Here is a 26,883-nt window from a genome sequence, read left to right as displayed (position 1 = left end):
AACTCGGGTGTAGAAAGAAAATTGCTGTGCATACCTGCTGAGGCATTTCAATTCTGTACAGTTCCTTCAGGAGCTCAGTCTGGAAAGAAAAAAATGGCATCGAGCATGAGAACCAGATCCACTAGGCCAAAATAAACTGCTTTAGCATCACAGCTCTCGCGTCCTGCACAGGGGGCACGTAAACTTATATGGCCCAGAACATGGTCACAACAGCCAGATACTGAATCCAAGAAGCAATACCAACACAAGGTACTCCATGAATCGACACCAGTGCACCGAACTACCAACCAGACTGCGTACAAAGCTGTTTGCATATGTGATGAGTTAACATGTAATGTGGCCAGCATGTATATCAGCATTCATGTTCATGCATGTATATTGGCATTCAAAATGTTATGGACAGCTGTATATGGGCATTCACAGAATGTGTTTTCTTGTCTATTCCTTCTTGTCCAGTCTTTCACCTGTATTTAGTTGCTGTTTTGCATCATGCATCCTGCAAATGAACAACTAACCGTCTTTTAAACTCTGACTCGTAACATGCGCAGTGCGAGTTCAACAATGCATTTTGAGTGGGAGCACGAAATCAGGGAGCATGCAGTATTTCCCTGGCCACTGCATGCGCAGCGTACGTTGGACAAAGACTGTTAAACAATAGCTACGCCTGCAATAGCTGTCCTCAACTGCATTTTACCTCGCATGGCACTCATTCTCTAAAAAAGAATAGAATAGACCGCCAATTATCTGCTCTTCACATTATGTCAACATGCACTTTTCCTCTTCATCTAAACTAGAATATGCTAAACATAGCCCCTATGTCGTAAAATATTCCAATCTGTTTTTATCCTAATCTCTTGACGTCAATATTACATAACCTCATGCATCAGGCGGTGACCCGCAGTGTTGTTTGAAGAACCCAATCAATTGCTTTCTTTGTTTAGAGAAGATCAGCTTTTTTTTGCTTTCAAAGCGAATACCATTGCCTATCTTGACAGGTTCTTCCTATCTAATTGGCTGACAAGAGCCGAGTAACATGAAGAAGTGGAGAGGGTTTAGGTGAGGCCGAGATAGCAGAGAGAAAGTAGATAACCGGATGAGGAGGCTGGTGCCAGCGTCTGCGATTGGCCCACCTCCCCTTGCTTAGTTTGCGGTGGTTGGTCAAAAACTGCGTGGGCGTGCAACGGAAGGTTAAAAATGCTGCAAAGACGGATCCTCAGCAAAGAGTTGGCAGAGTGATGTCGGATACGTGGCAAAACGGCACAACAATGTTACAGTGCCACACAAAAATTTTTATTATATGCAAATTAATCCATTCTCCATGGAAGCTTCGAGTAGCCAGTTCCAGAGCGATCAGCAGGCAGCCATCTTCTATTCCTTTTAGAAAAAGGCATTCTTCGGGTATTCCGAAAAAAATTCGCTTTTGTTCGGCATAATAATGCATCTTTAATGCATATACGTCACTTTGATGTGGTGAGTTTCCTCAGTTTTGTGACGCTGCATGACAGATAGACGAAGCGGGAGCAGCCCGAAAAATTTCGACCGATAGTGGAGGGCTGATGGAAAAAAAGGCGTGGAATCGGAAATAATTATTTTTCTTTTGTTTGGCCTAAACATGTATAATCAGTGTGTAACCGGCAGTTTTCGTGACGTCACGTTACAGACAGGCAAACTGTGGCTGGCCCCAAAAATGTTTTAGCAATTGTGCAGGAATGGAATAGAAACAGTTTGGAATAGCTTTAAGTATAGCATCCCATGTTTGCTCTCTAATCCATACTACCGTCTTCTTGTGTTCTAACATTACACCTACCACTTTTGTTTCACTGGCGATTGTGTGGTTCTTAGTTTCATCTCAAGTATCACTGTTATTCTAGTACTGTTGGCAAAATACAGCGACTGTATACTTTCATTTTTTAGGACATTCGTAAGCTGCCGTTCATGATAGCAAGCTTTTATTCAATTGTGCTTGCCCAATGTCAATTCAAAAAAGAATGACGCGAGTGGAATGTGCAGCAAAGTCAAACTGACCATGACTGCTGCACTCGTCGAACTAGCCCAGCAAAAGAACATCTCAAGTCAACAAAGTGGCTCATCTGGACTAGTTGGCATAAACTTGGAGGGGAAAACTAAAGAAAGCGTGCTTTTCAAGTGAACAAAAACTATATTCCCTTTTGCTATGTAATGAGGCCTTCAGTCTCCCAGTCAGTAGAAGAATTAAATAACTAACTCACAAGGATTAACACACCCTTGAAGATGAACCACCAATACACTTACAGGATTCCACATTAGTGTCGCACTCCTCGGCAACAGCTCTTCATCGACAGAGGGATCAACTTGTGTTGATGTGACAGGCAATGTACCTCCGTTGGTCGTCCATGATGGAGAGTTGTTTGTAGTTACGCGGTTCACTGTTACCGTAGTGACAGCTTCAGCAGGTCGCGACCTTGCAGTCACAGTCAGCATCGGGGTCATGGCAGGCGAGGGTGATGAGATTACAGATGTGGTGGCAGTTGTGGCGCGTGATGGCAGTGGTGACTGGCCATTTGTCATGACTGAGACTTGCTCGAAGCTCTTGATGAGTTCGGCCAGTCGGCTACCTTTGAGAAGCTCGGGGCCTCGTGGTGATGAGTCATTCTGTTGTGCTGAGAGAACCTGCACAAGGATGGTCACGGATGACTGTTTCAGCATAGGGATAGAACATCAACTTACACTTGCTGCCTCATATACGTGCTCATGTGGTATGCAGTTATTAAACACACTAGGGTGGACAGAACAGTCAACATTCTCTTAATTGTGTGCTTACATTACAACCAGTGTCCTAGTGAAATTAACAATGTCATTATGGTGACCTTTCATTATTGGTTCAGGTGTCACACCACCACGATCTCCGATATTCGCCACACGGCACAATGGCTGATAATAAATGAATGGAATAATGAAATGCATCGCTCAAAAATATGATCTCTATCTTAACATGTGCAAATTAGTAAGGTTGTAAGTGTGCAGGTCAGGCACACTCACAACTCCATAATTTGTTTTTATTTACGTGGAAATAAATAAAGGAGGTCTAAATGCACTTACATTACGAAGCGAATCAGGACCATTGCATTGAATAGACACAGTAGCTCGTGGGACATCATTCGAATGCCTTGACGCTTGCCTTGGCTCTGGCTTTGACTCTAACTTTGGCTCAGGTTTAGGTTCAGGTTTGATGTTGTGCTTGATCTCAGGACGTTCCTTGGTGTCGGGGCTGGTCTCTGGACTCCCACGGGAAGAGTCACAGTCTCGTGTCCATGGAAGTGAGTGCAGTCCGCTGTCGGTGTCCTCTGACCGCTTGCCATGCCTCCGGTCATCATCACTGCCACTGCTGTGGTGCTCATCAGTCACACCCGAATCATGCTCAGTCATTCGACTCCGCTCGCCTGCATTTCAATTCGTTGCAAAAACTGTAGGATGTTTGCACTGGATCTACAGCAGAACCACGTCATATAGTCACAGCTGAAACAAAAATACCGCCATTACATGCAATATTTGTTAGAAATGTACAGCCTCCTGCATTTTTAGCTATATTGCGCGAGCGTCCATGACGCATCATTTTAGTGCCTTTAAGCGGTGATAATCAGCGAGGCCGACAGACGTACTCTCAAGTGCACTAAGCACTCTCCTGTGCAAGAGTCGTCTAATGCAATGTTCCCTTCAGGACAATGTACGACCATATTATAGTGTTCCCGCGTGATATAGTTAAAAATGCAGGAGGTTGTACATGATGATATCATTATTAAAACATTATTAATTCACAATGTAATAATTTCACAAACAGAAATGCAAGCATGATGTTTTTAATGAGGCAGCTGCATGTCTACCATAGATTTTGTTGGCCTGTTAGCAGTTAGCCATGCTGATATGTGGCACTTGACAAACGCAAAGTTATAAACACACAATTCCCACAGTTGTTAATACACAATTGCACAATCAGTGTTATTGCACAAGATTGGCACGTTGGGTCGCTAGTTGTGGGCCAGCCAAGCCAAGCCGCTGGCCAAAATGAGTATGTGTGTCTAGAATGTGCCTCTTCAAGTTGCAATTTGCTGAGTATTTTAACATCTTTACTACCAGAACACTATTATGAGCTGCGAGGAATCAAATACCGTGGAATCTCATTGATACGATTCTGCATGACACGTTTCTCGGGATAATACATTTCTTTTTCTTTTCCCGATAATACGATTTGGTTGGATAAAACATTGGATGATACGATTTTCCGATGATACGCTTTATTTTCCGGTTCCTGTGAAGATCGTATTAACGAGATTTCACTGTAAAGTAGAACCTCATTCATACATTTTGGAAAAAAATAAAGGAATGCAAGAAAAAACGGATCAGCTAAGAAAACGTATAGTTAGAAGTCAATAAAAAATTGACAGACTGAACTGTAGTTAACAGCTACGTAATGTGAGGCATTGCTTGAATTATTGCAGCACGAGATGCTGACACGTGCCAAGCTCGAGAGTCCCTGCACTCTGTCGTCCCCGTGCCGTCGTCGTTTTTAATACTTCAGCAAGCTTACGTTAGCACTCCTTAAATTCAGCTTGGGTCAGCAGCTTCTTCGAGTGGGAAGTTGTCAGGTGCCCATATGGCACAAATCGTTGTGGCACAAGAGGCGGACCCGCGTTGAGCTGGTAGGTCCTAAGTGTTGCCGCTTTCCTACTGCGTAGTGATTTAAGACTGTGACAGGAAATCTAAACAAAATCGAGCTGGTAGGCAACAATGGAATACGATGCCTACTATGCCACCAGAGAAATACATGACGCTCCTTTTGTGCCACCTGCAGCATGGAATGGCGGCGCATTTGGGTTATCGCCCATTCAGTGTGGCACTACGGCCCACGCGCTGTGAAACGGATAAGTGAAGATGCTTATTGCAATAGGGTTGGCAGGAAAAGCTGTGACTGTGGTGTGAGACGATCCGGGAAGAGATTTGTTGGTACCAGGAGCCGTATTCTGAAACGTTCGCCTAGGCGAAATTTCTTTTTTCGCTTTCAGGCGTGCGCCGATTTGGCTGTTTTAGCAAAATTGGATGAGCTGATTGGGTGGTTGAGCCCGACGTCATTCAATTTTGCTCAACCAGCCAATCAGAGCGCACGCTGATTTCGCCTAGGCGAAATTTCGCACGTTTCAGAATACGGCCCCAGAATAAGAAACTCGGTGTACACCAGTGTTTTTACGCGAGATAGGCGGGCGAGTATTGCAGGAATGCCGCTGCGACGGGCAGCTACTGTTCTCGATCGCGCACGCCTCGTACCTTTTCTTGTTTAGGTGGGATCTAGCGTCTGGAAGATGTATCATACGATCACAGTTTGGTGATCTACTGAACGTTCATGCCAAAAGGTTGTGTTTTCCGGGAACGTATGAACCGGTAAGAAATAAGTGTAACTGTGTTGGGTCATTTTTTGTGTTCTCGATCGCAAACATTGGCGCAGGGAAATCGTACGTAACGGGATTGTATCAACAAGGTTCTACTGTATTTGCTTCACTGTAATCAATCTTGCCTCATACAAAAATGTATCAAGAAGTGGGACATGGGGAGTCATTCTTACGGGTGTTGGCTCCAATGTACATGCCTACCTTGGCAATAAGTCAAGAAGTACCTGCATGCCAGGTGTATTGTTAGCATGTGCTCTTCACATGCCTGTACCCGCCCTTCAGATGAACACACTCAACAGTGATATTGCTTTAAAATTCTGGCAGCAATAATGATGTCACAATACTGTGCATACATGCCTTTTGACCTCGTGAAAGGCACACTGATTCTCACAGCTCTCGGCTTAGACAAGCTGGAAATTGACTGGTCCTGCAAACAGGACACTGCATTGAATGTACGCGCTGAAAGCAGCAAACTCAAATTAGGACATTTTGTGAGTTGACAACAATATCTTAGTGATAATGTGCTACAATAGCACAGGAATAGGTTTCCTTCGATCCCATCAATAAATCAATAAATTAAGAAGAGGTTTATTGACGCTGTCCTTCAAGGACGCTTCGAGTTCCAAGAACGGCGAGGCAGCGTGGAGCACCGTCTCCAAAAGACACCAGCGACCAACAGCGCGAGCAGAGCGGGCCGAGTGTTGGCGATGCCGCTGGACGGAGGCGCATCTTCTTCTTCACAAAACAAATACATGTAGCTACAAGAACTGTTGCCTATCCCCGTCCATTCCTTCAAAGAGTGCCTTTTATGAAGTTATTAAATTATGGGGTATTAGATGCAAAACCACAGTTTGATGTTGAGGCATGCTGCATTGGGGGATTCCAGATTAATTTTGACCACCTGGGGCTCAACATGCACACACATCTAGAACACAGGCGTTCTGACATTTAACCCCCATCGAAATGTGGCAGCTGTGCCAGAGTTCAAACGTATGACCTTGAGCTGAGCAGCCCAGTGCCATAGCCATATTGGGCTACCACGGTGAATTACGGGGGGGATGCTTACCCATCGGGTCCGAGCAGTCAGAGTTGCTGGCATGGTCCTCGTCCTCCTCGGGGATGACCTCAAGCTCAGTCTCCTCTGGGTAGAAGGCATAGTGGTGCCGCGAGTCGTAGCCGCGCTGCTGCATCTCCTCCTCGTCTTCATCGTAACGCAGGTGGTAGTCGCCCTCGTCATCGTCTGACGCGTCACTGGAGGCTTCACGCACCAGCGGCTGAGGGCTGCTGCCAGGCAGCGTTGAGTCTTCAGAGTGGTAGTCCTCAGTGGTGATGAACGTGTTTCTGCGCATAATGTCCAGACCATAATTTCACATCAAGGAAAACCACAATGCAATCGCCTTGATTTCTGGCCATGATGCGTATGTTCGTACTAGAAAAAAAAATCAAATCTTATTTGAGCTAAAGTTAATCAGTATTGTCCTTAAGTATTTAGTAATTCGTTTGCTCAATGCCCCATAACTGTAACTTTGCTCTGACTATAAAATGCCACTGTGGGCTTTGTGTTGTTTCCAGTGCTTAAGTTGGCATTTTGAGGTGCCAAATTCGGCCTATTAAAACAATACATTCGGCTTTGTGGCGATAAACAGCAGCGAGTTCGGCACATCAAAGTCTGCAACTTAAGCACTGGCAGCTGCTTCCTTTTGTCACAAAATAATTGAGCAAGACAGGAAATTCGGTGAGTTGGTAAAGGTACACCATATAACTGTAGCGCAACAAGATGGAACATAAGCAGTAGAAGGGAGGCATACATAAACCCAACACTTAAAACTGAATTTTTGTTAGGAAAATGCAAGCTTAACAAATTGACAGTCACTTTAGCATACACCAAAGAGGGTGAAGGAGAAAGCCTGCACACCCAAGAGACATTCATTAAATTACTTGACATTCTCATTCGAATGCGTTGTTACTTCTTACTACTTGTTTTTTACGACCAAAGGTCGCAGGTTCAAGTGCCTTAATTGACGCTACCTTAATTACCTGTGCCTTAATTAACTTCGCCCTAATTAACATCAAATGTCCTGGATTCGACTCCCACCAAAGGTCGTGGGTTCGAGTGCCTTAATTAACTCTATATTAATTAACTCTGCCTTAATTAACCTTACCTTACTGCCAAAGGTGGTAGGTTCAGCTCCCACATAAGCTGGACGGTTCGACTCCCACTGAAGGCCGTGGGTTCGAGTGCCTGAATTAACTCTCTTAATTAACACGATGACAACGATAACTCGCGTGCCATAAAAATTGTTGTGCGAGCGTTGCTTGCTTACTCAGAGAAGACGATGACGACGGTGACCCGCACACCATCAGAAATGTTGCGTGAGCGTTTGCACATAGGTAAGACATGATGCAGGGGCGGTGTAGTAAGCGAGTTACACCATCTGTATTTTAGGAAACCCAGTGAAAAGGTAGACGGCAAAAATGAAAAAAAAAACTTGTCAAGGGAACGTTTAGAGCCAACAAAAGAGCTATCTAAAAAAATTATGGTTTATCCCTCTTTCATAGGAATTGGTAGATCACGAAAGTGAAACAGGTTTTCACAGAAGATGTTGCATGTTTGCTTCATGAACTCATGATCCGTTGCAGCGAAAGGCGCACGACTTGCGGGACGGCGACCATGGCTGTCCTGTTGGCGAGCGGTGTTGAAACATGCCAGGCGTCTCAACGCACTGACTTGCCCCCGAGAAATTGCTAAGGGCATTCGAAGCAGCATGTCGGTGCATGCGTCCATGGTGTAATGGTCGTGTAGCGGCCGCAGCACTGGCGTCGCATGAGAATTACGTAGACGCTCGCGTCTACGCAAGGCATGAGCAGCTGGCAGGCACCGACACAGGCTAGCGTTGTGAGACAGATTAAAAATGCTACGCTAAGAGATCGGGTGTCTGTCTGTCCTCTCCCGCGAGAGCCCTGAAACTTTACGGGTCTATGGGGTCGCTCGTCGCCACAGTTTTGTGACCCGGACGTGATACTGCCATACGCTCCAGTGGTAGAGACGACCATGGACCAGACCAACGCTACGAGAGCTCAAGACCAGAACCCTTCCGATGAACACAGTGAGCCCTCCTGTTCGGCCATCGCTGTCCACCTCCCACAGTACTGGGACCAGCATCTTTTGGCATGGTTTCTTCAGGCCGAATCGCAATTTCAAGTCACTGGAATCCGCTCTGAAGCCTCAAAATATCATTTGCTGTGCTGTGACTACCGAAGCGCTCCCTGTCGGTGCTTTTTAGTGTCACGATGCAGTGCTTCGCTTCACTGCTCGCAGATGGCATCGCTGGAGCTGACGTCGCATTTACATCCGTCACATCCGTTCCCGGAAATCTGTCATGAAACGCAGCATAAAACACTTTCGTGTTAAAACTTTGAATGCGTGTCGGTAAACTTATTAGGCATCTCGATGCTCGTACTGTGACCAAAGATGGCGCATGTGCATGTGTAGATTAAGGAAACGTGCTATATGTCCCATAACACTGGCACCGTTCCCCGCTTAGTATGCATAACACAGTTGTATCGCAGCAAGGCTAACTTTAAAGGCAAATACTGTGAAGAAAATCAATGGCGTTGGATATCTACCCTAGGCATTAATGAGCTGCCCAACTTTGCTTTTATAGTGAAGCCGTTAAGGGCTCTGTCTCCGATGATCGTGTCCGGGTGTAGAAAAAAACTCTCATTAGCTGTATGCTGTATGTGCTTTCACGGGGAGCGAACACACCGTGGAGAGCAAACACGACTTCTTCCGTCGAGCGAAAGGCCGTGGGGGGACGGGAGGGGAGGCGACGTTTAGCTGCGGCACCAAACGCGTATCTTGCGACCGAGCATTTTGTTTTGCAGTTTTAATATTTCAGTCTGAGAAGATTTAACATAAAAGGCATGCGCTGCTGGTGTTTTGTTTCATGACATTTGTTTATGGGCTGTCATTCCCAAATTCTGAGGAGCTGTATAAACTTGAACATGTAGCAGCACCAGCAATGCGCAGAACTGTTGTCAACGGCGGCGGCGTTTTGCCCGCGTTCGCACTGAACGCGTGCGGCGTTGGTGACGTGTTTATGAAGAACGTGCCAACCTTTGCTGTACACCCTATGGCGGGGTACCATAGGCCAGGGTCCCTGTGGTCACTAATTAAATGAAAACCACCAGAACATATATATATCTCATTCTTTATTAGTTCAAATAACCAATTACACCATCACATCTTAATAGTCATAATTGGAAATACATAATTCTGTCATGAGTAAGAGACATGCGGCGCGAGAAAAGAAGAAGAGGACGATGGCATGAAGTGTTCCGAACGGCACGAGACCTCGAGGCGCGTGACCCGAGCTGTAATCGAGGGTGAAGAGACACTGAGCTGGGATTATCGACGTGGTTCTGGGCCAGGAAGATCGCATTGTCAGCACCGCACTGGTGACAGGAGCCTTGGAGGTTCGGTCGAGTCCGTGACCCTGGCAGGCCAGGGTGCAGCCATCGACCTAGGCGAAGTTCGAGTGAGGCTCCTTGGACTGGCTGCAGCCTCTCACGGCAGAACCGGGCACTCCGGGAAGGGTACCCCTTCATCGGCAGATCAGCACGTTCTATGGTCACCGGAGCTCCACGTCGGAACTCACAGAAGAAGTTGCGGCGTATCCCGGCGTTAGGCCTAACCAGTTGGGCCTAGGTGCCACGTCACCAACGGAGTTCAGGACACCGGTATCTGAGACGAACGAGTCGACTGGCGGACACCAAGGCAGCAACGTTTACGGAGTCGGAAAGAACACCGACTATAAGGAAGATCCGACATGCTTCGGACTGGGAAAATACGTGCGACGGCAAAAGTCAATAAGAACGGTCTCTTCTTGTAGCGTTGCAGTCTGAGGCTAGGGTTGCCTGACTTTTGTGGAGGAAACGCCAAGAACTAATGTAGGCGTAATTAAGGACGTGTTTAGTGGCTATTCATTAGGTTGTACATTTGTTAGTATTTATTCCTTCAGTGTGTTTTAGTCTGAGTGAATTTTATTTTGAGTTTTGGGTTTGTGTGTGATTAAAATCTGTTGGCTGTGCTGCCATGCATTTTCCAACCCTATCTCTCATAACACCTGCACGCCCCCGAGATCGGCAACACGCGACCAATTCCCACCGAAGTACAGCTTCGCTGGTCTTCCATCTCCACCCCAGTGGAAGGGCTGACAGTTTTTTTCATTTAATCTTAACTAGAATATCAGTTCCACCCATAAGTATTATTTCTTCCTGTATCATAACGATACGCCTATCCTTTTCTGTTGCATTACTCACTGCATGATCCTTAGCCTCCTCTCAAATTTCTGTTACCCAGCAAGTCTCAGTACCCCTGTTTATATACTTTTCAGAGATAACAGTAAGCCATCATAAACAATATCGCATTGGATATAAGATAATGATTAATCAATACTGGATAAAGCTAAGCTACGATATGTGTAAGCTTTCAAATGTCCCATGAAAGCCTGCCATGCACTCACAACATTGGCCAACAATGAATCATGGCTGGAGAATGCTTACTATACGCGCTCTGACCCGCTTTTATTCTCACATGACAAATACTGCATTTACTTGAGTTTAAGCCTCTGTCGTGTATAACCCGCACTCCCCCTTTGGGATGCAAAATTTCTTTTTAAATAATAAAGGAACCTAAAACCAATGTTTCACCCACCACCAAGGGCTCACTCTCACAAAATGCTACAAGATGGCACCAGCTAGTTCTTGCCATTTGTTGCACATCATCATCATCATCATCATTGTTGTGCGACACGACACTTCCACTGCTTCTGTCTTTTTTTTCACAGCAACTTGCCAGCGCCATTTGGTCTTTATTACCGTATTTATTCGAATCTAGGCCGATAGTTTTTTTCAAATAATCACACACGAAACTCTAGGGTCGGCTTAGATTCGAGGATTTTAAAAAACGCGCCAGTTTTTAACTGAAACTGATAAATATGGTGCATAGTTAGCGCCATCTAGAAAAGTCAGTATCGCAGCCGCTACTAGCCGCGCCAGTAGCCAGCTGAAGTACACGAGCGACGTTGCCATTTTGACCTGCGTCGTATCGGTAGTATCGGTATGGTGCAGCATCGGCGCGCGGTGTGGCGTTATCGTAATGGCACCAAATGGGCGATGCCACTATAGTGCCGCTTTCTAAACGAATACTGTATTTACTCGAATCTAACGCGCACTTTCAACACGACCCTAAATCTGCGTCGGCATTTCAAAATGGCCGCCTCGCACGCGCGTCGTGCCTAGCTACCGTAGCATGCGGAAGCTTCCTCCGTGTGCTGCAGTACACGTGCTTAGGCAATAGTCTACCGTCTGTCTTCACGTTCTCAGCGTCTGCTCTATCAGCATGAAGTACCGAGTTCATCATGATGCCGCATTTAAAAGGAAAGTGATCATCTGTGCGGAGACGGACGGAAATCGGGCCGCATCACGGGCGTTCGGAGAATCCGAAACTTGCGAGCGGGACTGGCGCAAACAGAAGGAGAGGATTTTCGCCAGCAAAGCAATGCGGAACGGTTTCAGTGGACCGAAGCAGGACGTAATCTGCGACGATCCACTCCGGCGATACGATCAGGCTTGGCCCTATCTTGAAAGCAATCTGCGACTGGTAAAGTCCGCCGCGCGCCGTGTTTTCGCCGCGTTGAAGCGAGAGGCATGCTAGCACGAAGGCGCGCTTCGTCTCCAGCGTTTTGACAGTTCGTTTCCGCGGTCAACGAGCGAGGTGCGTTCATATTTGCTTGAGCGCGCGTGACACCGTGCTTGTTAATAGCGGTGTACTAATTTGCTACCGCATTCGATGCATCGCCTTTCGGGCGAAACTGCGACTTTTTTTATTCATCGCAACATCAGTGCATCGGGAGGAAATCTATTTTTCCAAATTTTTCCTCGCGGAAAACGGGTGCGCGTTACAATCGAGGAAGCGTGAGAATCGAGTAAATGCGGTAGTTGTGCTAGCCGTAGAGGCATCGTCAAACGTTCAAACCGGGCGGAACTTCGGCATCGGTCTGTCGTTGGAGGGGGCCACGGGAGATGGTTTTTGCGTGCGCCGCAACGTGCGCTCCTTCCAAAAATGCAGCATCTCTAATGCGCTGGATGGTACTGAATATAGCGCACTGTTTGAAGATGTCAACAGTAAGGAAGATAGCGACGAGGCTAGCAGCGATGGTGACATAGAATGAGCTCGGCATGTTCAAATTTAATAAATGGTGATTCATTTTGCGAATGCTGTCCTCGCTTTTTCGTTCGGCCTACATTCGAGGTAAGTTTTTTTTTTTTTTCGGACTTCGAACTTTTGGGGGGTCGGCTTAGAATCGGAGTCGGCCTAGATTCGAGTAAATACGGTATCTGGTGTGTGGTTTGGAAGTATGTGCACTGCTTGCGGAGTCTTGTGTTGTGTGCTTTCGAACGCAAACAAGTGAAAGCAATGGGCAAGCACAGACGGTGCTACACTGCGGGCTTCAAACTTCCAAGTTGTAAATTATGCTGAAGAACAGGGTAAATCGGCGGCTCGTTGCAAGTTCAACATCTACAAAAAGTGTGCGTGCTGCTGGTGTCTACAAACGTAAGACCTCACCAAGACCACCCAAACCGGAAAGGCTGTCCGTGGGAAGCAATGCAAGTTTTCGAAAAACTTGAAGAGAACCTTGTCGACTATGTTACCCCCACTATGAGCAACGGCTATGTGGCGTCACTATCGCTCAGCACATAGACATTGCACCTGTGGACTTTAAAGCAAGTCGAGATTGGCTTCAGCATTTTATGAACCAGCACCAACTCTCAGTTTGCCATCAAACGACGTTATGCCAGAAGTTGCCAGCTGAATACGAGGACCAAATAGTGAAACTGCATCGCTTTGTCAAGACGCTTTGGAGGGAGCATGACTACGATCTGTTACAGATTGGCAATGCTGGCCAGACCCCCGTCTGGTTCGATGCACCAGAAAATTGCTTGGTTGAAGCAAAGGTGCAACAAGTGTCTCCGTGCGCACGACTGGTGCTGAAAGGCAAAGATGCACAGTGATGCTTCCTATATCACCGCTGATGAAAGGAAGCTTCTAACCTATGGTGCTTAATACAATGATTTTGCCAAAAGAGGAGTTCCCCCAGGGTATCATAGCTCAGCTCAAGAAAAGGATGGATGTCCGACTAGTTGGCCGTAGACTGGGTGAAATCAGTGCGCCAGAACTGACCCGGAGGCCTACTACGGCACAAAGCCCTTGTTTTTAACAGTTTTAGAGGGCATCTAAAAGAGCGAGTGAAGGCTGGCCAGCCAACTCTCAAAGGGACTTGGCCATGAATGCAGGAGGCTTGACAAGCGTGCTGTAGTCGTCTGAAGGTGCTGAAGTTTGTGTAAACTGGCCATCTAAGACAGAATTTCCCCAGTGCAACTCCGAGCGGATGGCTGCAGGCAGCCATGGAAAAACTTCAATGTGGCGACTGAAGAGATCGCCTCTTCGGCAAGTCTGCTTTCTGAATTATGAACATGGCGGATTGTCAATACATAGTGTTTGTTGTCGGTGGACACCATCGCAAAGAGCTTTATAGTCACAGGAATATCAAATGCCATGGACAGCACGCCGATGATCAGCTTTGGGAGCACGCCGATGAGCTGAGCTCATCCAACAGTCACAAGCACGAAAGCGGCGATGAACAGTTAAATAATATGTTCATAATTTGCCACCAGTTGTTGCACTACTCTATACAGTAGTAGCAGTGGCACTATATGATGTGTTAATGTGTAGCTATACACATGACTTGTGTATAACTCACACCCGCGCACCATTAAAAAAAAAGTGCGGCTTATACACAAGTATACACGGTAGCCTCGGTAGGTCGAGAGGGCTTACCTGTGCACAACAAAATCTTTCGGGTCATAGTCGTTGTCAGCATGATTCTCCTCTTGTGCGGAAAAAGGTGTGGAGAGAACCTCCTGGGAAGAAGAACCATCTTCCATCATTGAGGAAAAGGCTGCTTCCACCTGCAAAGAAATGTACACACACCACTATATATATACATATATGTATTAAATATATATACTGACAATCAAAATATTAAATCCCATGCTTTTTGTCTGGTTTGTTCACAATGAGAATTCTTTTACTGTCTTTTGTGAGAGGAAATGAGAGGCAACTTCCCCATGTGGCTGATGCATAACTGCCACCACTCACCTCATCAAAGTCAGAGATGTCGAGAAGGTTCCGCCGGATAAGCGGTGATGTTGAGAGCTCGGTGGTGACCTGGTCGCGATAAGGTTCCCGCAGCCGCTTGCTGCTGCCGCCACTGCCAACACTCCTGTTACCACCACTGCTGCTGGTGCTGCCAGTGGTGCGAGATTCACCCTCCTTCTTCTGGATAGCTTGCTGCACTCAGAAGAACAGACAAGCAAGTGAAGGAGGTTACACAGATGCCAAAGAGCATCACTAAATAACTTTAGGCTGGTAAAGTATTTAGGCTGAAGGAAGTATTCAGAATGAAACTGCAGGCTGCCAGCTGCGAATAAAGAGATAATGTTATGCTCAATAGTTCATGACACTATCAAGTGACCAGGCCAGCTTGTTCAAAGAGTGTTGCATGCCTCTCTTTAATATGCCTAGTCGCTGTCTCTGTCTAGAGTTTAGAAAAAGAAAGAATGACGGCATCTTCACAAAGTTCTGCAGAGGTCAAAAGTGGGCAGGGGACATGTACACAGATATCATTACATGAAATTAATTGGAGAATTATGGCACATTGGTGAGTGCTCGATCATAAATACCTGTGCGAAACAGCGCATGTTGCGGGTGCAGAGCCGCGCAAGGCGAAGCTGTGAGGCGCACAATGCAGCAGACAATGCCCTCTGCTCCTCGGGATCGCCACCCTGCGCGCCCAGCCGCTGGAGCTGCAGTCCCAGGGCATCGAACCGCCGCTGCTCCTCCGCCATGGCTGACTGGAGGCCAGATACCAGGTCCAGCAGCTCCTACAATTGGGGAAGAAGTGATAACGGTGGCCACTGTTTAGCCAACATCTCCCAAACAACTTCATTTCATTCAGTGAAGCCGCCGAATTTCAGGGAGAGGGAGACTACGACTCCATGAATTAGCCCAGTGGCCCTCATACTTGGGTTGCGCAACCCTGTAGTGAGGTGCTCCTCGGGGGGTGCGAAGCGGCGTAAGAAATTGTATTTAAAAAAAAAGACATGTGAGGGAAACGATGTCGTCAAATCACGATGTCGGCAGGGCCCATTTTACGATGACTGTTGACGTTAATGAGATTAACATTCAAGCAATGAACACACTGTATTGCCACCACCAAAATGCGTCATGCATGAGCCATGTACTCCAGACGGGCTCCTCTCGCACGCTTCCCTCTGGACATGCTACGCCATCTAGCGGGATGCCCGTGAGGTATGCGCGAAATCCCCCTTCTTTTGTGTGGCCTCCCAGATGCGTGATGCGCAAGTGCGTGCTAACGCTGAGAATTGATCCCTTGATGCTCACAGGCATTGGTGGCGCAGTGCTAAAGTGTCTGGCTGCTGCACTCAAAAACGTGTGACGCGGGTTCGATTCTGCCCAGCACCGGAGAAATTTTAAAGGATTTTTCTTTCATTGAAGAGCGCCGCAAAGAGGCTGACAGACAGACGGCAGACCCAAAGTGGCTGAAGTAGGCCAAGAATGCTACTCGCATTTTAAAAAATTCACCGACGATTACAATACTCCCTAATGCGAAATTTAAGCACAGCTAGAAACGTGCTTTCATTTCGTGTGTCAATATTTTTATTATTGTACAGGTACACGGTTTATATTAGGAAGATAATGCTGTGAGTAGCACGGCTGATGTGGACAATCTGTCTCGTGCGGCACATTGCAAACAGAGTGAAGTGTGGCGCGACTGCCTCACTAATCAGGAGATCACGAGAGGCAGCACATGGGTTACGTGTAGGCGGGATTCACAGCAGCCGCTGCACCGACCTCTGCTCATGCAGCGCTGTTTCCATACATGGTATCGGTGGACGCGCCCGCATGCCTTATTGATGATGTCTTCGGTGAACGACCGAAGATGGCACGCTACTCTGGCACCATCTTGTAGCAGTCGTCGTCGCAGAGCCTGTCTTGCACCGGCACTACGCCTTTCTTCTCATGCTTTCGCGATACCCTCCTCCTCCGCTTTCCATCTCATGCAACCACTTCCTACACTTTTCTCCTCGCATTCTCTTCACTATCGCTGTCTTTCATCCCCCGCTTGCGCTCCGCTTTCGCTCTCTCATCCTTCGCTGTGCTCGTTAACTCGATTACGCCGAGGGACGCCGACGCTCAACGCAGGAACATGCACCTAAGAAGAGCTGCGCCCTAAAGGAGAAGCAGATGAGCCCGACGCATTTCCAATGTGCTCACCACAGGTGCGTCCACCATGGTAGCTCATTCCGATGATGAGCACAGACTTGTGGGCTCAATTCTACCTGACCACAGATACATTACAACTAGACTGAAATGCAAAGACACTCGTGTGCTGGGCCTTGGGTAGGCACACTGAAGAGCTTCCCCATACATAAAAATATGTGAATGTGTAGCCCTCAAGAAGGATACCTTGTATAGCTCCTGTATTGCTTTGTCAAGTTATAACAAACAAGTTGATTGATTCAATCACCCAATATCAATTAGTCAGCAGAGGTGCATGCACGACAGTTTCAATTAATGACACTGGATGACACAATACTGCTTTTTTAACACAAAATCAACAGGATCATCTCTCAGCATAGAAAAACTCTGCTGTAAAAATTCGCTCTGACAACTAGTTCTAGAGCCAGAACAGCAAAAGTTACTGAATGAGTGATCCAATTAGCCCAATATGACCTCCCCGATAGCTTTGCAGAGGTACAGTAAGCACTGTATGTAGACTGAACAGAATTTTAATGTTGCAGGTTGTAGCTTAAGCCACTTTGAATATCTTGAATGAGAAGAAGGGAGACAAATGGTGCACAGATTTTTAATGCGATGCATTTCTTGGCGAACATTTGTAACTTTGACAATATCTATCTATCTACCCGCCTACGTCTTCCTGCGCTCACAACAGTTTCGTTAAGTTGATATGTACCAAAATTGGCATAGTATGACAAGAGTGTATGAGGAACATAAATGATAGGTCATGACATGAATCTCATGACCTGCATGTCATGTAGGTCATGAAACAGCCACATACGTGATGGTGCTCTCATGGTGGTATCGTTAACTTAGTATGTACCAAAATTGGCATAGTATGACAAGAGTGTATGACGAACATAAATGATAGGTCATGACATGCATGTCATTTAGGTCATGAAACAGCTGCCTAAAATGAGGAACATAAATGGTAGGTCCTGACATGAATCTCATGACCTGTGTGTCGCGTAGGTCATGAAACAGCCACATACGTGATGGTGCTCTCATGGTGGTATCGTTAACTTGGTATGTACCAAAATTGGCATAGTATGACAAGAGTGTATGACGAACATAAATGATAGGTCATGACATGCATGTCATTTAGGTCATGAAACAGCCGCCTAAAATGAGAATGACCCAGCGAAAAAGATTAACACTCAAAAACCATTGAAATGGGTTCGGACGTGGGTGCTAAGTGAAGGAAACACTAAAGGATAGTCATAGTCATGAGCATGACTCAGAAAAAATACCAATGAGTCAGCGAAAAAAGATTGCCACTCAAAAACCACTGAAATGGGTTCCGACGTAGGTACTAAGCGAAGGAAACACTAAAGGATGGTGGTAGAAGTCATGGTCGTGACCATGACTGAGCAAAAATGACAATGACTCGGCGAAAAAAGATTAGCACTCACGTAGGTACTAAGCGAAGGAAACACTAAAGGATAGTGGTAGAAGTCATGGTCGTGACCATGACTCAGCAAAAATGACAATGACTCGGCAAAAAAAGATTAGCACTCAAAAACCAATGGAGTGGGTTCTTAGAGAAGGAAAAGGCTAAAGGTTGATGGACGAAGTCAGTCACAACCATGACTCAGCAAAAATGACAATGACTCAGCGAGAAAAGATTAACACTCAAAAACCAATGGAATGGGTTCGGATGTGGTACTAAGTGAAGGAAAAGGCTAAAGGTTGATGGTCGAAGTCATAGTCATGAGCATGACTCAGTCTTTCACCTTAAGGTATCTTAGGCATAGCTAAAAGGACTCCTGAGGACTCATGACATGCGTGTCATGTAGGTCATGAAACAGCCGCCTACATCTTGGTGCTCTCATGGTCGTTTCGTTAACCTGGTAGGCTCCCTGCACACTGCTTCACATAACATCGATTCCCACAGGCATGGAATCTGCTGGATTTTTAATCAAGCCAAGAAAACCATAGGAGTAATTAGCTGCAGTTGAAATTAAAATGAAGAAGATAATGAAAGGGAAATGAGTGTGGGCAAAAAGATAAGTTGTCGCCGGTGGGGAACAAACCCACGACCATCGCGTAATTTCAACCCCAGATAATTACACCTCTACGCATTCCCTGACTTCATTGCCTGTTGGCTGTATTTGATGATCTTGGAAAGCTTTGGCAGGAGGGCACATGCTCCTATAGGTACTACACGGAAGATGTGAAGTCGTGGTGGTGGTGAAGTTATATATGGTGAAGTCATGACAAGGCCGACAGAATGTCTATCTTTGCTTCATGCTTGCCCGATGGCGAAGTGGACACGTCGCATCACTAACGGGGGTGTGCTATGGGCATGAAAGTTGCACTGTTTGGCATTTCAGTTTTGGTTTTGTGGGTAAAACTGGCTGACACTTATTACTCTGCGATATTAACAGCATCAGCTTTTTTGCAATTCTAGAAACTGTTAGCAACTATTCACATAGCAGGTTTGAGGTCTTATATTAGGGTTGATGATGATTATTTCTTCAGTTAAAATTTAGGTATTTTAACTTCCATAATTACTTGACTTTAATTGTTAGCTGAAGTCATTTTAAAGTATATGTCTCCGTGGTAAAAGCAATCTAGAGCAAACCGATTACAGATGTTAAAGAATCTTATAGAGCGCAGTCTCAGCAATAATTACCTTTGGGTACGCGGCAGCTGGCCAAGACGGTAAGGGCATGCTAAAGCATCCAAATGGAACGTTTTAACCATGTTACTTCTTGCCGTTACCGGTCCTGTTCACTGTGTCAGGCGCACGCACGCTACATGCTGCACGCTGAGTGTGAGCAGGTTACACCAGCGGATGGTTGCTAGAGGATATCACCGAGCTGAACCATTCTATATTTACTGCAAAACAGCACGCCAATCTGTTACTAACAACTACACTATGCGTGCGTCAGCTACACTACCGCTGTAACAGCGCGTTCGTGCAAGTCTCGCGAAACGCCAGACTTCGCGCTTCGAGCGGCAGCCATTAGTATGCTTCAATAAGGAAGCAGAAAAAAGAAACCCTTCCAAACGACGCCCTTATTTTTTTTTTTTTCTTTTCCGCAAAGCAGAGGGAGACGGGGCGCAAGGTCGTTCAACGGGCAGCAGCAGCAGCCAACCGGCGACAGGCGTCGGCGGTGACAACGCGACCGGGAAGGGGACCTGTGGCGTGACGCCGGTCGCGAAGACGGTAGGGTCTTGGGCGGCAAGAAGGCAAGCGCACGAGGAAGCGACTCGGCGGTCGAAAACGGATACACTTCTGGCGCGGCAGCAGAAATAGATTCCGAAACTAGGTTCTTTGCTTCTTTTCCCTGATGCATATGTGCCAAGAAACACATCTAATACAAGGTACGCTGATAAGGAGACGTTTAGGTATAGCGCGACGCACGTGGCACTCTGCGCGTGCGCACACGTACGATACTCTCTAGTGAAATTTTACACCCTTTGAGACTTATCTTGTCCCTGAACTATAATCGTCATCACTCTTGCGTACAATTGCTTTATCTATTAGGGATGAGCGACTACCGTTCTATAAGTCACACCTTTGTATAAGACGCACCCCCCTCAAAACGGCAGTTTTTCCGAAAAAAAAAAAAACATATAAGTCGCACCGGTATACAAGACGCACCTGTTCTTTCGGTAAGCGATTTAAAAAAAAGGTACAGTGACGTTTCGCTGCGTGAACGCGGGTCATGCGCAAGAGTATGGGTGCCATACATTTCCACTCTAGGCGCATTTCTGCCGTCGTGGTTGCCGCGATGTTCCGTATTGACCCTTTTCGCGGGCCAGTTTGTTCTAGAGAAACGAGATGGCGCTTACGGCGGCGCGCCATGCGTCAATTACAATTACACAATTACAGCCACGTATACTTACGACGTCAAGGTCTCACACTTTAAATTGAAAAATGTGCAGTGCTTGCCTTCACGCGCAAACAAATGACTAAATACCCGATAGTCGTTAGAGCAACAACGATACCTTATGTAACACACCGCAAGTTCCTTGGTGTAACCATCGACCGTAAACTATTCTGGTCAAGGCACGTCACTGCACTTAAGTCAAAACTGAAGAGTTTTGTCCTTGTGCTTCGGGTGGTGGCAGGAGCAAGATGGGGCCCGTCGGAATCGTCTCTTCTTCAATTGTACCAAGCCCTGTTCGTCGGCTGTATAGACCCTTTTCGCGGAGCAGTTTGTTTTAGAGAAACGAGATGGCGCTCACGGCGGCGCGCCATACGTCTCCTCAGCGACCGCGCATGAATACGAAACCATTACTGCTTCTACATTGCTTCTGTGCGATCAGCTGTCGGAAATGCAACTGAATTTTCGCTAACGCACTGTGCTCCAATCATGCTAGATTGAATCATGCGGATTGAAATCGTGTGCAGTAGTTGGCTGCAAGAACAGTGACTGGCATGTTAAGGAATGGAATGAATCTGTGTGGCCAAGTTCGCGGACCGCTGCTGCAACTGTCCGAACGTGTTACCGGCACTTCGAGATGTACGGCTTTCCTCGAGGATACAGAAATTTGCTCATCCGCCAGCATTGTATCGCTAACCTTCAAAGAAAGGGCATCAGCAACAGAACGTCGGCAAGAGTGAGTACCACTCGTTAAACACTGACAAAGGGAGTAGCGCCGCTTCCTGTCATAGTAAGCTTCGCGCACGTTATTTATACGCATCTATCCCAAATGGCAGGAAGACACGCCCACTCTATCGCCGACGTATCAAGAATAAGTGAATGGGCGCGCACTTGAATATATGCGCACTATATACGCCAAATAAGTGACGGTACTGCACCGATAACGCACGAATGGTCGAAGCTGAATGTTTCGTGACGGTTCACAAGAGTAAGCGAGTTACTAGCGATAATACGCATTTGCTACAAGGTATTACAGTGTGCAGAACAGCTACGTTTCAAGCCTTGTGCACAGCAAGGACAAATCTGACGGAATTGAGCACACCCACGAGCGATTAGGCAGAAAATGATCAGATAGTGACCGCACTGAGGAACCTTACTGAGTCAGAAACGTGACAAGCCGCTGCTTCAAAATATTTGCCAAATAAAGAACGAAGACCACAACAGCATAATCCTTATTCAATTCATGAGTGCAAAGTATGGATAGCTTCGAATACATATTTAGCCCTGCTTTTAGAGCAAGCACCATATACGCTGCTCGCGCCGTTTGGACATAGCTTAATCAGCTCCGAAAGCGATTTCGCATGTTCTCTGAAACTGCGGCCAAAGCTTCGTGTCGCCCACCCAATCACCGCCTACGACATCTCCCGAAACAGAGGTTTGCTAAGCCGCACCGGCGTCATACACATCCATTGTAAACACGGAGGCAACGGAGGCAGTTGAGGCAAACAATGGACGCGTCACCACGTGATCAAACATGGCAGCGCCCACGGGATCGCCGCGAAAAGGGTCAATAAAGTCCATTGGCGATAACATATCGTCCCCGCGCGCCGTATATGCTGTATGTGCAAGTGAAAGCGTGCGACGGTGAGCCGAATCGCGCACAAGGGAGGAAAGCGGGAAGGCTGCCCGGGAGGGAGGAGGGGCTGCCTGTACTCTCGTAGCAACTGCGTAGTTTGCGCAGCGGCGCGCGCCGTATCTTGACAGCGATCTGCAGATGCGACGATTTCGGGGTCGATCGACTCGCGGTCGGCCTACCACCGCTTGCGTTGCTGCCCCATCCTCCTCGCAAGGCGCTCGGGAACTCGATCACAAGAAGAACCTGGCACCTCGATAGCGCGCACAGAACCCGTAGCAATTAAGTCAAACAGCGCGCTTCGCGTGGCCATAACATCGGACGCGATTTTGACGGCAGTTTTTCCGAAAAAAAAAAAAACGTAGATAGGTAGCAGCGTTCTATAAGACGCACCGACGAAAAATTAAGGAAAAAAACGCGTCTTCTACAACGGAAAATACGGTACTCGAAATTTGCGAATACCGAATCGAATGTCCTATTCCATATGCGACCCTCGAATCGAATGGTCACTATCTAATAAGACCATCGAATCGATCAGTCGCAACTAGAAAATCCGAATATTTTTTTCGAACACTTTACACCGTCGACAGTACACGATCAAGCGCGAAATTAAAGCAAAGATGCTCTAACTTTCATCGCATCCACGGTGGACCTATGGCCTTAGCGACCCTAACATACTAGGTTAGACATGGCATTCGGCAGTTGATTATGTTTGGTGGTCTTTATAAACGCAACACCTCTGTCCTCTTATTGGAATAAACCAGAATAGCTTTCATTGCAACATACTTTATACAATAGCGGCACCACCTGCCGCGACCAATCGAACTTTCTAGATCCTTTCTTTCAACAGCTTTCTGTTGCTCAATACGTGCTACATAAAAGCGTTTTTTCTGAGCGTGAAAGAAGCCCGCGAATACACGCAAAGTGCCTCGAGCGGCCAATCGCGCGGCAATTTTGCGTCTATTCGCGGGCTTCTTTTACGTTCGGGAAAACATTATTATGTAGCGCGTATTGAACAGAAAGTTGTATCAGGAGTTTTACAGCGGAGCTGTGAGAACCTCGCTATTGACCCTTTTCCCGGCGCTCCCGTGGGCGCTGCCATGTTTGATCACGTGGTGACGCGTCCATTGCTTGCCTCAGCTGCCGCCGTTGCCTCCGCGTTTACAATGCAAGCGCGCGATGCCGGTGCAGCGCAGCAAACCTCTGTTTCGACGCATATCTTAGACGGTGGCTTTGCGCACGACATGATGCTTTGACCACAGCTTTAGTGGACATGTAAGTGCTTTCAAAGCTCATTACGACTTGTCCAAACGGCGCGAGCAGCATATACAGTGCTTGTATTAAAAGCGGGGCCAGAAATGTATTCCAAGCTGCCCAAACTTTCCGCTTATGAATTAAATCGGGATCTGTGTACTCTTCGTTCTTTATTTGGCAAACATTTTGAAGCAGTGGCTTGTCATGTTTCCGACTCAGTAAAGTTCCTCGGTGCGGCCATCTGATTGTTTATTTTCAGCCCAATCGCTCGCGGGTGTGCTCTGCTGCGATAGATTTGTTCTTGCTGCGCACAAATCTTGGAATGTAAATGTTCTGTACTTTGTGGTAGCTTGTAGCAAAGACGTATTATCGCTAGTCCATTGCTTACTCTGTGGACCGTCACGAAACATTCAGCTTCCAACATTCATGTCTTGGTGTAGTCGCCGTCACTCACGCTTCAGCACATTGATTCAAGTGTGCGCACATTCACTTATTATTGATACGTTGGCGATAGGGTGCGTGTAAGTTTGCGTGCGATAAGGGGTAGATGTGTGTAAATAACGTGCGAGAAACTTACTATGCCAGTAAGTGGCGTTACTTCCTTTTGTAACGAGCGGTACTAACTCTCAAGTGCTGACGTTGCGGAGTTGAAGTCCTTTCTTTGGAGGTTAGCTATACAGCGCTGGCGGATGAATTATCCTTTTTTATCCCCAAGGAAAGCCGTGCATCGCGAAGGGCCGACAACACAGGCAGTCCTTATGTGGCAGCGGCGACACAGGTTGATTCCATTCATTATTATGCGAATCATTATTTTTGCAGCTAACTACCGCACATTTATCGTAACAACGCCTTTATCGTTGCACATTTTGCAGCATGAATTCGGCACAGTGCATGAGCGAACACCCACTTGCATTTCCGACAGCTGATCGCATAGTAGCAGGGTAGAAGCAGTAGTGGTTTCGTATTCGGGTGCATTCGCTGAGGCAACGTATGGCGCGCCGCCGATAGCGCCATCTCGTTCCTCTAGAGCAAACTGCTCCGCGAAAAGGGTCAATAATGACCATTCCTTCGCCGAGCTGGGGGAGAGAGAGACCTGAGAGAGAGTGAAAGCAGAGTATAAAAATATCATCGCGCAGCATAGCGGAAGCGAGGTGGAGAGGAGGAGTGAGGCAGTTGGTAGTTTGGCGCTGAGCCGTGCTCCCCCAAGGGCTGCAGAAGATAGCGCCAACCTTTCCCTTTCCCTCAAGAACCACTTATCGGACGCGTAGAGCTGCTGCTGACGCCGACCGCGTTTCCCCGCGTTCGCGCCGAACGCACCCGGTGTCCGTGACTGCAGCCGATGCATCTGACGGCGGCTCGGAAGGTTTCGACCAGAGAACTGGACACTCGTCGCTTCCGAAAGACTGATGCGACAGATTGCTAATCTTAGCATTCTCAATCTGCACTGGCATCTCAAAAAATTATGCGTGGCTTTGCTATCGCAAACACCAGAGACAAGCGGAGATGGGGGAAGCCCAGCGAAAGTTAGACTTTTGTGTGTGGTTTGCCACTACTTTACTAGGCTTTCCCCAGCTCCGCTGGTCTCCCGTGTTTGCGATAGCAGAGACACGCAAAATTTTTTCATGTTGCTCTACAATTTTCTCATTGACACTTTTCATCTCATTATAATAATTCAGAAGTAATTAAGTAAATAAGACTAATTATGTAATTAGGCGGGATCCAAAAATAATCTGAGTATCTCCAAGCGACGGCAAACAACATTACCTTGGGTCTAGCTACGTGGTATTTGCAAACTTAAAGTTTGGCCACAGTTACGTGGGACAGCCTGTATATGGTGTCCCAGCTAACGTTAGTTAGCCGAGCAGTCTAACGAAAAAAAAAAAAATTTAAGAACTCTGTCAGAACTCTGGCAACCGAACACCGCGGGTCTTGTAACTGTATCTTGCACTGCTTTTTAAAAATATTTTTCTTTTCCTTAAACAGCTTGGCTAACGTTGGCTGGGACACACGGTAGACGAGTACACGCGCAGTTGTGCGCGCATTTAGAGAAGCGGACTTCTCCCCACAACGCCTCTTACTGTGGGGAAGCCAGCTTTATGGCTGTGAATTACACACGTGCAGGCACGCGCAAAATCGCTTCGCGGTCAGGGAGCATTAAAAGCAGGCGAGCGTCTAGGGGTCACTCCACTTTTTTATTCATTATTTATTACATCCTCAGGGTCGATGACATTACGGAAGGAAATGGAGAAAGAAGTTCAACAAGAATATGCACAAGAAAAGAAAAACACCATCAACAACACAACCAAACAGTACTATAACACTATATTATCGAATCACAGATCAGAGTACGTATTTCATAGTCTAATCAAGGCACATAATTCATAGTTATAAATAGAAATGCAAACGATGTTCATGAACATACGAAAAATACACGAAAGCATTCAAAGTAAAAGATGGCGTACAATTTATTATAACAGTTAGTTTAACTTATGGAGGCAACAGTCCCGGGAACGTGATTCCGTTCTTTAGATGTTTGCGGCACAAATGAATGCAAGAAGGTGAAGGATCAACATGACGGAATGCCAAATTTGTGTTGGTGATCAAGCCGAGATGATATGTAATGGAGTACTGAAGCAAGCTCGTTCCGCCGTGCAGGGTGATGAAATAGTCTGTGAAGCAGACACGCAAGAAGTTACGGCGCAACGCTAGAGGTCCAACCACACGGGGTTATAGTCGTACGCGCCTGGCTACGAGTTACGCGTCTGTGAGGCCGCGCGCACTTGAGCGCACGCTTCGGAAGCGGCAGCCTGTGTGCCGACATCACATGGCCATCATGTAAACTTCCGGCACGGGTTAACGACGTGCACATACAAACGGCCATGTGTCTCGCAATTAGAAAAAAAAAATTGTGCCTCTACATTGACGAATTACATTCAAAAGAGTAGAACAATGAAGTTAAAAATAAACTTTTCTCAAACCCCAACACGGATGCTTCCGCTGAGGGTGATCTAGCTGAGATCTTTGCTAAGCGCGCGCTTGTGCTCGTATCGTGTGGTCAGACTTTAATGATGCTACCTGCAGGTTAGACTTCATTTTACTGATGCTGGCTGTCCTGTTATAGTTCGAGGATATAAATCCGTGTGGATTTTGTACCATTTCTACCGAATAAATTGAAGTATACTGATTAGGGTCCCAAACTGAAGCGCGTCTTCGAGCTTAGATCGGATGACTGTTTTGTAGAGCGCCAGCTTGAGACTGCGGGGTACATGGGAAAGTTCGTCAGATGTAGCCTAA

At 46.8% G+C, this 26,883-nt stretch overlaps 1 protein-coding gene across 4 annotated transcripts in view; it reads right to left on the bottom strand.

Annotated features, from left to right (window-relative positions):
- The window catches only part of LOC119466567 (uncharacterized), a 293,541-nt gene that overhangs the window by 44,616 nt on the left and 222,042 nt on the right, over nucleotides 1–26,883 (bottom strand). For all 4 annotated transcript variants that reach the window (XM_037727091.2, XM_049657419.1, XM_049657420.1 and 1 more), the window contains 7 exons: nucleotides 15,228–15,428; nucleotides 14,644–14,835; nucleotides 14,323–14,453; nucleotides 6,487–6,761; nucleotides 3,079–3,419; nucleotides 2,272–2,649; nucleotides 35–79 (listed from right to left, as the gene is read on the bottom strand). In XM_037727091.2, coding sequence (XP_037583019.1) covers nucleotides 35–79; nucleotides 2,272–2,649; nucleotides 3,079–3,419; nucleotides 6,487–6,761; nucleotides 14,323–14,453; nucleotides 14,644–14,835; nucleotides 15,228–15,428 — 1,563 coding nt within the window. The remainder of the gene's footprint in view (nucleotides 1–34; nucleotides 80–2,271; nucleotides 2,650–3,078; nucleotides 3,420–6,486; nucleotides 6,762–14,322; nucleotides 14,454–14,643; nucleotides 14,836–15,227; nucleotides 15,429–26,883) is intronic.

This window comes from Dermacentor silvarum, chromosome 10 (assembly GCF_013339745.2).
Source record: "Dermacentor silvarum isolate Dsil-2018 chromosome 10, BIME_Dsil_1.4, whole genome shotgun sequence".
Classification (NCBI taxonomy): Eukaryota; Metazoa; Arthropoda; class Arachnida; order Ixodida; family Ixodidae; genus Dermacentor; species Dermacentor silvarum.
This window is presented reverse-complemented; position numbering and strand designations above follow the sequence as displayed.